The 12,613-nt window shown below is 42.9% G+C and overlaps 1 protein-coding gene across 2 annotated transcripts in view; it reads right to left on the reverse strand.

Annotated features, from left to right (window-relative positions):
* Positions 1 to 12,613, reverse strand: part of UBASH3B (ubiquitin associated and SH3 domain containing B) — a 477,436-nt gene that overhangs the window by 180,907 nt on the left and 283,916 nt on the right. For both annotated transcript variants that reach the window (XM_053690105.1, XM_053690104.1), the window contains exon 4: positions 12,360 to 12,558. In XM_053690105.1, coding sequence (XP_053546080.1) covers positions 12,360 to 12,558 — 199 coding nt within the window. The remainder of the gene's footprint in view (positions 1 to 12,359; positions 12,559 to 12,613) is intronic.

Here is a 12,613-nt window from a genome sequence, read left to right on the forward strand (position 1 = left end):
GCGGCAATGTGGGGGGAGCTCGGTTTAGGGGTACATAGGTAGTTTATGGGTGTTAGTGTACTTTAGGGTACAGTAGTTAAGAGCTTTATGAACCGGCGTTAGCCAGAAAGCTCTTAACTCCTGCTATTTTCAGGCGGCTGGAATTTTGTCGTTAGAGCTCTAACGCTCACTTCAGAAACGACTCTAAATACCGGCGTTAGAAAGATCCCATTGAAAAGATAGGATACGCAAATGGCGTAGGGGGATCTGCGGTATGGAAAAGTCGCGGCTGAAAAGTGAGCGTTAGACCCTTTAATCACTGACTCCAAATACCAGCGGGCGGCCAAAACCAGCGTTAGGAGCCTCTAACGCTGGTTTTGACGGCTACCGCCGAACTCCAAATCTAGGCCCTAATAAGCTTATGTCGTCTGTTCCTCAGGGTGCGCTTGTGTTTTACTTGTGTTGTATTAATAGCACATTATATAAGCTTATGCCGACAGCTCCTCAGGGTGCGCTTGTGTTTTACTTATGTTGTATTAATAGCACATTATATAAGCTTATGCCGACAGCTCCTCAGGGTGCGCTTGTGTTTTACTTGTGTTGTATTAATAGCACATTATATAAGCTTATGCCGACAGCTCCTCAGGGTGCGCTTGTGTTTTACTTGTGTTGTATTAATAGCACATTATATAAGCTTATGCTGACTGTTCCTCTAGGTGCGCTTGTGTTTTACTTGTGTTGTATTAATAGCACATTATATAAGCTTATGCTGACAGCTCCTCAGGGTGCGCTTGTGTTTTACTTATGTTGTATTAATAGCACATTATATAAGCTTATGCTGACTGTTCCTCTAGGTGCGCTTGTGTTTTACTTGTGTTGTATTAATAGCATATTATATAAGCTTATGCCGACAGCTCCTCAGGGTGCGCTTGTGTTTTACTTATGTTGGAATAATAGCACATTATATAAGCTTATGCTGACTGTTCCTCAGGGTGCGCTTGTGTTTTACTTGTGTTGTATTAATAGCACATTATATAAGCTTATGCCGGCTGTTCCTCAGGGTGCGCTTGTGTTTTACTTATGTTGTATTAATAGCACATTATATAAGCTTATGCTGACTGTTCCTCTAGGTGCGCTTGTGTTTTACTTGTGTTGTATTAATAGCACATTATATAAGCTTATGCCGACAGCTCCTCAGGGTGCGCTTGTGTTTTACTTATGTTGTATTAATAGCACATTATATAAGCTTATGCCGACAGCTCCTCAGGGTGCGCTTGTGTTTTACTTGTGTTGTATTAATAGCACATTATATAAGCTTATGCCGACAGCTCCTCAGGGTGCGCTTATGTTTTTCTTGTGTTGTATTAATAGCACATTATATAAGCTTATGCTGACTGTTCCTCTAGGTGCGCTTGTGTTTTACTTGTGTTGTATTAATAGCACATTATATAAGCTTATGCCGACAGCTCCTCAGGGTGCGCTTGGGTTTTACTTATGTTGTATTAATAGCACATTATATAAGCTTATGCTGACTGTTCCTCTAGGTGCGCTTGTGTTTTACTTGTGTTGTATTAATAGCACATTATATAAGCTTATACCGGCTGTTCCTCAGGGTGCGCTTGTGTTTTACTTGTGTTGTATTAATAGCACATTATATCAGCTTATGCTGACAGCTCCTCAGGGTGCGCTTGTGTTTTACTTATGTTGTATTAATAGCACATTATATAAGCTTATGCTGACTGTTCCTCTAGGTGCGCTTGTGTTTTACTTGTGTTGTATGAATAGCACATTATATAAGCTTATGCCGACAGCTCCTCAGGGTGCGCTTGTGTTTTACTTATGTTGTATTAATAGCACATTATATAAGCTTATGCCGACAGCTCCTCAGGGTGCGCTTGTGTTTTACTTGTGTTGTATTAATAGCACATTATATAAGCTTATGCCGGCTGTTCCTCAGGGTGCGCTTGTGTTTTACTTGTGTTGTATTAATAGCACATTATATAAGCTTATACCGGCTGTTCCTCAGGGTGCGCTTGTGTTTTACTTGTGTTGTATTAATAGCACATTATATAAGCTTATGCCGACAGCTCCTCGGGTGCGCTTGTGTTTTACTTGTGTTGTATTAATAGCACATTATATAAGCTTATGCCGGCTGTTCCTCGGGGTGCGCTTGTGTTTTTTGTGTGTTGTATTAATAGCACATTATATAAGCTTATACCGACAGCTCCTCAGGGTGCGCTTGTGTTTTACTTGTGTTGTATTAATAGCACATTATATAAGCTTATGCCGGCTGTTCCTCGGGGTGCGCTTGTGTTTTACGTGTGTTGTATTAATAGCACATTATATAAGCTTATGCCGGCTGCTCCTCGGGGTGCTCTTGTGTTTTACTTGTGTTGTATTAATAGCACATTATATAAGCTTATGCCGACAGCTCCTCAGGGTGCGCTTGTGTTTTACTTGTGTTGTATTAATAGCACCTTATAAGCTTATGCCGACACCTCCTCAGGGTGCGCTTGTGTTTTACGTGTGTTGTATTAATAGCACATTATTTGAGCTTATGCTGACTGTTCCTCTAGGTGCGCTTGTGTTTTACTTGTGTTGTATTAATAGCACATTATATAAGCTTATGCCGACAGCTCCTCAGGGTGCGCTTGTGTTTTACTTGTGTTGTATTAATAGCACATTATAAGCTTATGCCGACACCTCCTCAGGGTGCGCTTGTGTTTTATGTGTGTTGTATTAATAGCACATTATATAAGCTTATGCCGGCTGTTCCTCTAGGTGCGCTTGTGTTTTACTTGTGTTGTATTAATAGCACATTATATAAGCTTATGCCGGCTGTTCCTCTAGGTGCGCTTGTGTTTTACTTGTGTTGTATTAATAGCACATTATATAAGCTTATGCCGACACCTCCTCAGGGTGCGCTTGTGTTTTACGTGTGTTGTATTAATAGCACATTATATAAGCTTATGCCGGCTGTTCCTCTAGGTGCGCTTGTGTTTTACTTGTGTTGTATTAATAGCACATTATATAAGCTTAGGGCGACAGATCCTCAGGGTGCGCTTGTGTTTTACTTGTGTTGTATTAATAGCACATTATATAAGCTTATGCCGGCTGTTCCTCAGGGTGCGCTTGTGTTTTACTTGTGTTGTATTAATAGCACATTATATAAGCTTATGCCGGCTGTTCCTCGGGGGGCGCTTGTGTTTTACTTGTGTTGTATTAATAGCACATTATATAAGCTTATGCCGGCTGTTCCTCGGGGTGCGCTTGTGTTTTACTTATGTTGTATTAATAGCACATTATATAACCTTATGCTGTCTGTTCCTCGGGGTGCGCATGTGTTTTACTTGTGTTGTATTAATAGCACATTATATAAGCTTATGCCGGCTGTTCCTCGGGATGCGCTTGTGTTTTACTTGTGTTGTATTAATAGCACATTATATAAGCTTATGCCGGCTGTTCCTCGGGGTGCGCTTGTGTTTTACTTGTGTTGTATTAATAGCACATTATATAAGCTTATGCCGGCTGTTCCTCGGGGTGCGCTTGTGTTTTACTTGTGTTGTATTTATAGCACATTATATAAGCTTATGCCGACAGCTCCTCAGGGTGCGCTTGTGTTTTACTTGTGTTGTATTAATAGCACATTATATAAGCTTATGCTGACTGTTCCTCTAGGTGCGCTTGTGTTTTACTTGTGTTGTATTAATAGCACATTATATAAGCTTATGCCGACAGCTCCTCAGAGTGCGCTTGTGTTTTACTTGTGTTGTATTAATAGCACATTATATAAGCTTATGCCGGCTGTTCCTCAGGGTGCGCTTGTGTTTTATTTGTGTTGTATTAATAGCACATTATATAAGCTTATGCCGTCTGTTCCTCTAGGTGCGCTTGTGTTTTACTTGTGTTGTATTAATAGCACATTATATAAGCTTATGCTGGCTGCTCCTCAAGGTGCACTTGTGTTGTATTAATAGCACATTATATAAGCTTATGCCGTCTGTTCCTCAGGGTGCGCTTGTGTTTTACTTATGTTGTATTAATAGCACATTATATAAGCTTATGTCGGCTGCTCCTCGGGGTGCGCTTGTGTTTTACTTGTGTTGTATTAATAGCACATTATATAAGCTTATGCCGTCTGTTCCTCGGGGTGCGCTTGTGTTTAACTTGTGTTGTATTAATAGCACATTATATAAGCTTATGCTGACAGCTCCTCAGGGTGCGCTTGTGTTTTACTTGTGTTGTATTAATAGCACATTATATAAGCTTATGCCGGCTGTTCCTCAGGGTGCGCTTGTGTTTTATTTGTGTTGTATTAATAGCACATTATGTAAGCTTATGCCGGCTGCTCCTCTGGGTGCGCTTGTGTTTTACTTGTGTTGTATTAATAGCACATTATATAAGCTTATGCCGGCTGTTCCTCAGGGTGAGCATGTGTTTTACTTATGTTGTATTAATAGCACATTATATAAGCTTATGCTGACTGTTCCTCATGGTGCGCTTGTGTTTTACTTGTGTTGTATTAATAGCACATTATATAAGCTTATGCCGACTGTTCCTCAGGGTGCGCTTGTGTTTTACTTATGTTGTATTAATAGCAAATTATATAAGCTTATGCTGACTGTTCCTCTAGGTGCGCTTGTGTTTTACTTGTGTTGTATTAATAGCACATTATATAAGCTTATGCCGACAGCTCCTCAGGGTGCGCTTGTGTTTTACTTGTGTTGTATTAATAGCACATTATATAAGCTTATGCCGACAGCTCCTCAGGGTGCTCTTGTGTTTTACTTGTGTTGTATTAATAGCACATTATATAAGCTTATGCCGACAGCTCCTCAGGGTGCGCTTGTGTTTTACTTGTGTTGTATTAATAGCACATTATATAAGCTTATGCTGACTGTTCCTCTAGGTGCGCTTGTGTTTTACTTGTGTTGTATTAATAGCACATTATATAAGCTTATGCTGACAGCTCCTCAGGGTGCGCTTGTGTTTTACTTATGTTGTATTAATAGCACATTATATAAGCTTATGCTGACTGTTCCTCTAGGTGCGCTTGTGTTTTACTTGTGTTGTATTAATAGCATATTATATAAGCTTATGCCGACAGCTCCTCAGGGTGCGCTTGTGTTTTACTTATGTTGGAATAATAGCACATTATATAAGCTTATGCTGACTGTTCCTCAGGGTGCGCTTGTGTTTTACTTGTGTTGTATTAATAGCACATTATATAAGCTTATGCCGGCTGTTCCTCAGGGTGCGCTTGTGTTTTACTTATGTTGTATTAATAGCACATTATATAAGCTTATGCTGACTGTTCCTCTAGGTGCGCTTGTGTTTTACTTGTGTTGTATTAATAGCACATTATATAAGCTTATGCCGACAGCTCCTCAGGGTGCGCTTGTGTTTTACTTATGTTGTATTAATAGCACATTATATAAGCTTATGCCGACAGCTCCTCAGGGTGCGCTTGTGTTTTACTTGTGTTGTATTAATAGCACATTATATAAGCTTATGCCGACAGCTCCTCAGGGTGCGCTTATGTTTTACTTGTGTTGTATTAATAGCACATTATATAAGCTTATGCTGACTGTTCCTCTAGGTGCGCTTGTGTTTTACTTGTGTTGTATTAATAGCACATTATATAAGCTTATGCCGACAGCTCCTCAGGGTGCGCTTGTGTTTTACTTATGTTGTATTAATAGCACATTATATAAGCTTATGCTGACTGTTCCTCTAGGTGCGCTTGTGTTTTACTTGTGTTGTATTAATAGCACATTATATAAGCTTATGCCGACAGCTCCTCAGGGTGCGCTTGTGTTTTACTTGTGTTGTATTAATAGCACATTATATAAGCTTATGCCGACAGCTCCTCAGGGTGCGCTTGTGTTTTACTTGTGTTGTATTAATAGCACATTATATAAGCTTATGCCGGCTGTTCCTCAGGGTGCGTTTGTGTTTTACTTGTGTTGTATTAATAGCACATTATATAAGCTTATACCGGCTGTTCCTCAGGGTGCGCTTGTGTTTTACTTGTGTTGTATTAATAGCACATTATATAAGCTTATGCCGGCTGTTCCTCGGGGTGCTCTTGTGTTTTACTTGTGTTGTATTAATAGCACATTATATAAGCTTATGCCGACAGCTCCTCAGGGTGCGCTTGTGTTTTACTTGTGTTGTATTAATAGCACATTATATAAACTTATGCTGACTGTTCCTCTAGGTGCGCTTGGGTTTTACTTGTGTTGTATTAATAGCACATTATATAAGCTTATGCTGACAGCTCCTCAGGGTGCGCTTGTGTTTTACTTATGTTGTATTAATAGCACATTATATAAGCTTATGCTGACTGTTCCTCTAGGTGCGCTTGTGTTTTACTTGTGTTGTATTAATAGCATATTATAAAAGCTTATGCCGACAGCTCCTCAGGGTGCGCTTGTGTTTTACTTATGTTGGAATAATAGCACATTATATAAGCTTATGCTGACTGTTCCTCAGGGTGCGCTTGTGTTTTACTTGTGTTGTATTAATAGCACATTATATAAGCTTATGCCGGCTGTTCCTCAGGGTGCGCTTGTGTTTTACTTATGTTGTATTAATAGCACATTATATAAGCTTATGCCGACAGCTCCTCAGGGTGCGCTTGTGTTTTACTTATGTTGTATTAATAGCACATTATATAAGCTTATGCCGACAGCTCCTCAGGGTGCGCTTGTGTTTTACTTGTGTTGTATTAATAGCACATTATATAAGCTTATGCCGACAGCTCCTCAGGGTGCGCTTATGTTTTACTTGTGTTGTATTAATAGCACATTATATAAGCTTATGCTGACTGTTCCTCTAGGTGCGCTTGTGTTTTACTTGTGTTGTATTAATAGCACATTATATAAGCTTATGCCGACAGCTCCTCAGGGTGCGCTTGTGTTTTACTTATGTTGTATTAATAGCACATTATATAAGCTTATGCTGACTGTTCCTCTAGGTGCGCTTGTGTTTTACTTGTGTTGTATTAATAGCACATTATATAAGCTTATGCCGACAGCTCCTCAGGGTGCGCTTGTGTTATCTTGTGTTGTATTAATAGCACATTATATAAGCTTATGCCGACAGCTCCTCAGGGTGCGCTTGTGTTTTACTTGTGTTGTATTAATAGCACATTATATAAGCTTATGCCGGCTGTTCCTCAGGGTGCGTTTGTGTTTTACTTGTGTTGTATTAATAGCACATTATATAAGCTTATACCGGCTGTTCCTCAGGGTGCGCTTGTGTTTTACTTGTGTTGTATTAATAGCACATTATATCAGCTTATGCTGACAGCTCCTCAGGGTGCGCTTGTGTTTTACTTATGTTGTATTAATAGCACATTATATAAGCTTATGCTGACTGTTCCTCTAGGTGCGCTTGTGTTTTACTTGTGTTGTATGAATAGCACATTATATAAGCTTATGCCGACAGCTCCTCAGGTTGCGCTTGTGTTTTACTTGTGTTGTATTAATAGCACATTATATAAGCTTATACCGGCTGTTCCTCAGGGTGCGCTTGTGTTTTACTTGTGTTGTAATAATAGCACATTATATAAGCTTATGCCGACAGCTCCTCGGGTGCGCTTGTGTTTTACTTGTGTTGTATTAATAGCACATTATATAAGCTTATGCCGGCTGTTCCTCGGGGTGCGCTTGTGTTTTACGTGTGTTGTATTAATAGCACATTATATAAGCTTATGCCGACAGCTCCTCAGGGTGCGCTTGTGTTTTACTTGTGTTGTATTAATAGCACATTATATAAGCTTATGCCGGCTGTTCCTCGGGGTGCGCTTGTGTTTTACGTGTGTTGTATTAATAGCACATTATATAAGCTTATGCCGGCTGCTCCTCGGGGTGCGCTTGTGTTTTACTTGTGTTGTATTAATAGCACATTATATAAGCTTATCCCGACAGCTCCTCAGGGTGCGCTTGTGTTTTACTTGTGTTGTATTAATAGCACCTTATAAGCTTATGCCGACACCTCCTCAGGGTGCGCTTGTGTTTTACGTGTGTTGTATTAATAGCACATTATTTGAGCTTATGCTGACTGTTCCTCTAGGTGCGCTTGTGTTTTACTTGTGTTGTATTAATAGCACATTATATAAGCTTATGCCGACAGCTCCTCAGGGTGCGCTTGTGTTTTACTTATGTTGTATTAATAGCACATTATAAGCTTATGCCGACACCTCCTCAGGGTGCGCTTGTGTTTTACGTGTGTTGTATTAATAGCACATTATATAAGCTTATGCCGGCTGTTCCTCTAGGTGCGTTTGTGTTTTACTTGTGTTGTATTAATAGCACATTATATAAGCTTATGCCGGCTGTTCCTCTAGGTGTGCTTGTGTTTTACTTGTGTTGTATTAATAGCACATTATATAAGCTTATGCCGACACCTCCTCAGGGTGCGCTTGTGTTTTACGTGTGTTGTATTAATAGCACATTATATAAGCTTATGCCGGCTGTTCCTCTAGGTGCGCTTGTGTTTTACTTGTGTTGTATTAATAGCACATTATATAAGCTTATGCCGGCTGTTCCTCTAGGTGCGCTTGTGTTTTATGTGCATTGTATTAATAGCACATTATATAAGCTTATGCCGGCTGCTCCTCGGGGTGCGCTTGTGTTTTACGTGTGTTGTATTAATAGCAGATTATATAAGCTTATGCCGACAGCTCCTCAGGGTGCACTTGTGTTTTACTTGCGTTGTATTAATTGCACATTATATGAGCTTATGCCGGCTGCTCCTCGGGGTGCGCTTGTGTTTTACTTATGTTGTATTAATAGCACATTATATAAGCTTATGCCGACTGCTCCTCAGGGTGCGCTTGTGTTTTACTTGTGTTGTATTAATAGCACATTATATAAGCTTATGCCGACAGCTCCTTGGGGTGCGCTTGTGTTTTACTTGTGTTGTATTAATAGCACATTATATAAGCTTATGCCGACAGCTCCTCAGGGTTATGCCGACAGCTCCTCAAGGTGCGCTTGTGTTTTACTTGTGTTGTATTAATAGCACATTATATAAGCTTATGCCGGCTGCTCCTCAGGGTGCGCTTGTGTTTTACTTATGTTGTATTAATAGCACATTATATAAGCTTATGCTGGCTGTTCCTCAGGGTGCACTTGTGTTTTACTTGTATTGTATTAATAGCATATTATATAAGCTTATGCCGGCTGTTCCTCGGGGTGCGCTTGTGTTTTACTTGCATTGTATTAATAGGACATTATATAAGCTTATGCCGGCTGTTCCTCGGGGTGCACATTATGGGCTAGATTACAATTGAAAGGCAAACATTTGTGCGCGAGAGTTCTCGCATTCATTTGCATGCAGGTTAAATTGTGCTGGCAATATAAGTTCAAAGTAAACGCGATCACTTGAGCACACTTGAAGTTAACGCTCGTCGGGTTAGTGCGTCCTCAGGAGTGCTGGTTAACTGTTTTTCAAAACAAAAATATATTACAAAGTGCAGTTACACTCATAACAACAACACCTAATAATAATTATTAATCAAAAATGCACAAAAAAGTTATAAGGGCTCAAAGATATGAGGTCTCAGGTGTTAGAAAAAAAAAGGCCGCGTTCAAGTTTTTTTAACCCCTTGAGTGCTAACGACGGCTCTGAGCAGTCACAAATTGTCTGTCAGGTGCTAACGACGGCTCAGATCCGTCGCTAGCAAACTCACACCTTAAGGGAGATCTGGGGGCTCCCACCTGCTCCTACCCCGGCGATCTGGCCTGCATAGTGACAGGCAACGCCGGGGCTTCACGTTTCGCGGGGTGACATCACGCGTAATGATGTGATGACATCACCGCGCATCTTTATTTAAAAAATACAATAGACAGTATAGTGAAATTGGGCATGCTGCTTAGAAGCCTGTATCTCAGGCATCTAAGCAGCTACAGACCCCCAAGACCCACCGTTGGAAAGGTAATTGCCTAACCTTTCCAATGGGGATCTGGAAAAAAAGTTACAAAATGTATATATTTAAAAAAATTAAAAAATAAAAAACCCTCAAATCCAGCTTAGTACTCAAAGGGTTAATAACATTGCTGTTTGGTATAGGGCTACATTTTATTTATCTGCTTTTTTAAAAATGGGATGAGGGGCTTACTAACATCTCTGATAAACTTACGTCACAAAACGAGTCACGTGTCTGTTTTTATCATCCCTTTCTGCCCAACACTTTCTTTGGACTTGTTTACCTCTTCCTCGCACATTCCCAATACTAGCCTGCCACGTCCCCCATTACTAGCCTGCCACGTCCCCCAATACTAGCCTGCCACGTCCCCCATTACTAGCCTGCCACGTCCCCCAATACTAGCCTGCCACGTCCCCCATTACTAGCCTGCCACGTCCCCCATTACTAGCCTGGCATGTCCCCCAATACTAGCCTACCACGTCCCCCAATACTAGCCTGCTATGTCCCCCATACTGGCATGTCCCCCAATACTAGCCTGCCACGTCCCCCATTACTAGCCTGCCACGTCCCCCAATACTAGCCTGGCATGTCCCCCAATACTAGCCTACCACGTCCCCCAATACTAGCCTGCTATGTCCCCCATACTGGCATGTCCCCCAATACTAGCCTACCACGTCCTCCAATACTAGCCTGCTATGTCCCCCATACTGGCATGTCCCCCAATACTAGCCTGCCACGTCCCCCAATACTAGCCTGCCACATCCCCCAATACTAGCCGGCCATATCCCCCAATACTAGCCTGCTGTGTCCCCAAATACTATCCTGCCATGTCCCCCATACTGGCATGTCCCCCAATACTAGCCTGCCATGTCCCCAAATACTATCCTGCCATGTCCCCCATACTGGCATGTCCCCCAATACTAGCCTGCCATGTCCCCAAATACTATCCTGCCATGTCCCCCATACTGGCATGTCCCCCAATACTAGCCTGAGATGTCCCCCATACTGGCATGTCCCCCAATACTAGCCTGCCATGTCCCCCATACTGGCATGTCCCCCAATACTAAATACACAGAAGGTAGTCCAGCACATACTTCACTGGGTGCAAAGCTGCAACAGAGTACTACACTAACCCCGTGAATGTATATCCAAAAGCAAAGAAAGCAGCAGCACTCCACACTGTATAAGCTTTCACAGAATTATTGCAGCATCAGCAAACAGCAATGTTTTGGGCTATATGCCCCTACTGATGCTATACTAGCCTGCCATGTCCCCAAACATTAGCCTGCCACGTCCCGTCCCCCCATACTAGCCTGCCATGCCACATTCCCCCAATACTAGCCTGCCACGTCCCGTCTCCCCATACTAGCCTGCCACGTCCCGCCATACTAGCCTGCCACATCCTGTCCCCCCATACTAGCCTGCCATGCCACATTCCCCAAATACTAGCTTGCCACATCCCATCTCCCCATACTAGCCTGCCACGTCCCCCCATACTAGCCTGCCACACCCTCCCATACTAGCCTGCCATGTCACATTCCCACCCAAAACTAGCCTGCCACGTTCCCCCCCAATACTAGCCTGCTACGTTCCCCCCAAAACTAGCCTGCCACATCCCCCCAATACTAGCCTGCCACGCCCCTCCAATACTAGCCTGCCACGTTCCCCCCAATACCAGCCCACCATGTTTCCCCCCCAATACTAGCCTGCCACGTCCCCCCAAAACTAGCCTGTCACGTTCCCCCCCAATACTAGCCTGCCATGTTCCCCCCTCAAAACTGGCCTGCCACGTACCCCCCAATACTAGCCTGCTACATTCCCCCTTAATACTAGCCTGCCACGTTTCCCCCCAATACTAGCCTGCTATGTTCCCCCCATTACCAGCCTGCTATGTTCCCCCCAATACTAGCCTGCCCATATTCCCCCCAATACTAGCCTGCTACGTTCCCCCAATACTAGCCTGCCACGTTCCCCCCAATACTAGCCTGCCACGTCCCCCCCCAATACTAGCCTGCCACATCCCCCCCAATACTAGCCTGCCACGTTCCCCCCAATACTAGCCTGCCACGCTCCCCCCAATACTAGCCTGCCACGTTCCCCCCCAATACTAGCCTGCCACGTTCCCCCCCAATATTAGCCTGCTATGTTCCCCCCAATAATAGCCTGCCACGTTCCCCCCAATACTAGCCTGCCACGTTCCCCCCCAATATTAGCCTGCCATGTTCCCCCCAATACTAGCCTGCCACGTTCCCCCCCAATATTAGCCCGCCATGTTCCCCCCAATAATAGCCTGCCACGTTCCCCCCAATACTAGCCTGCTATGTTCCCCCCAATACTAGCCTGTCACATCCCCCCCCCATAGTAGCCTGCCACGTCCTGTTCAAGACCTTGTTGCTTTAATCTAAAACCCTGGAGCGGAAGGGGATTATGTGACAGAACTCACCGGTCTTCAGTGAAGCTTCTGTAGCAAAGTCAGCAGCAAATTTCTTTAAAGCTTCTGCACAGTCTTCCTTAACAAATAAACCAATGAAGTTAGAGGAGGTGTAGAGCTCCAGCGGTAACGGGTTTGGGAGCTTTGATTTCCAGCAAGTGACAGTGGCTTGTAAAGCTTCACAGAGGGCGTCCACCTTACTGTCCTCACACTGATGGGAGAGAAGTAACACGTGTTAGATACAGTAGGAACCTAATGCATAATAA

This window comes from Bombina bombina, chromosome 8 (genome assembly GCF_027579735.1).
Source record: "Bombina bombina isolate aBomBom1 chromosome 8, aBomBom1.pri, whole genome shotgun sequence".
NCBI lineage: Eukaryota > Metazoa > Chordata > Amphibia > Anura > Bombinatoridae > Bombina > Bombina bombina.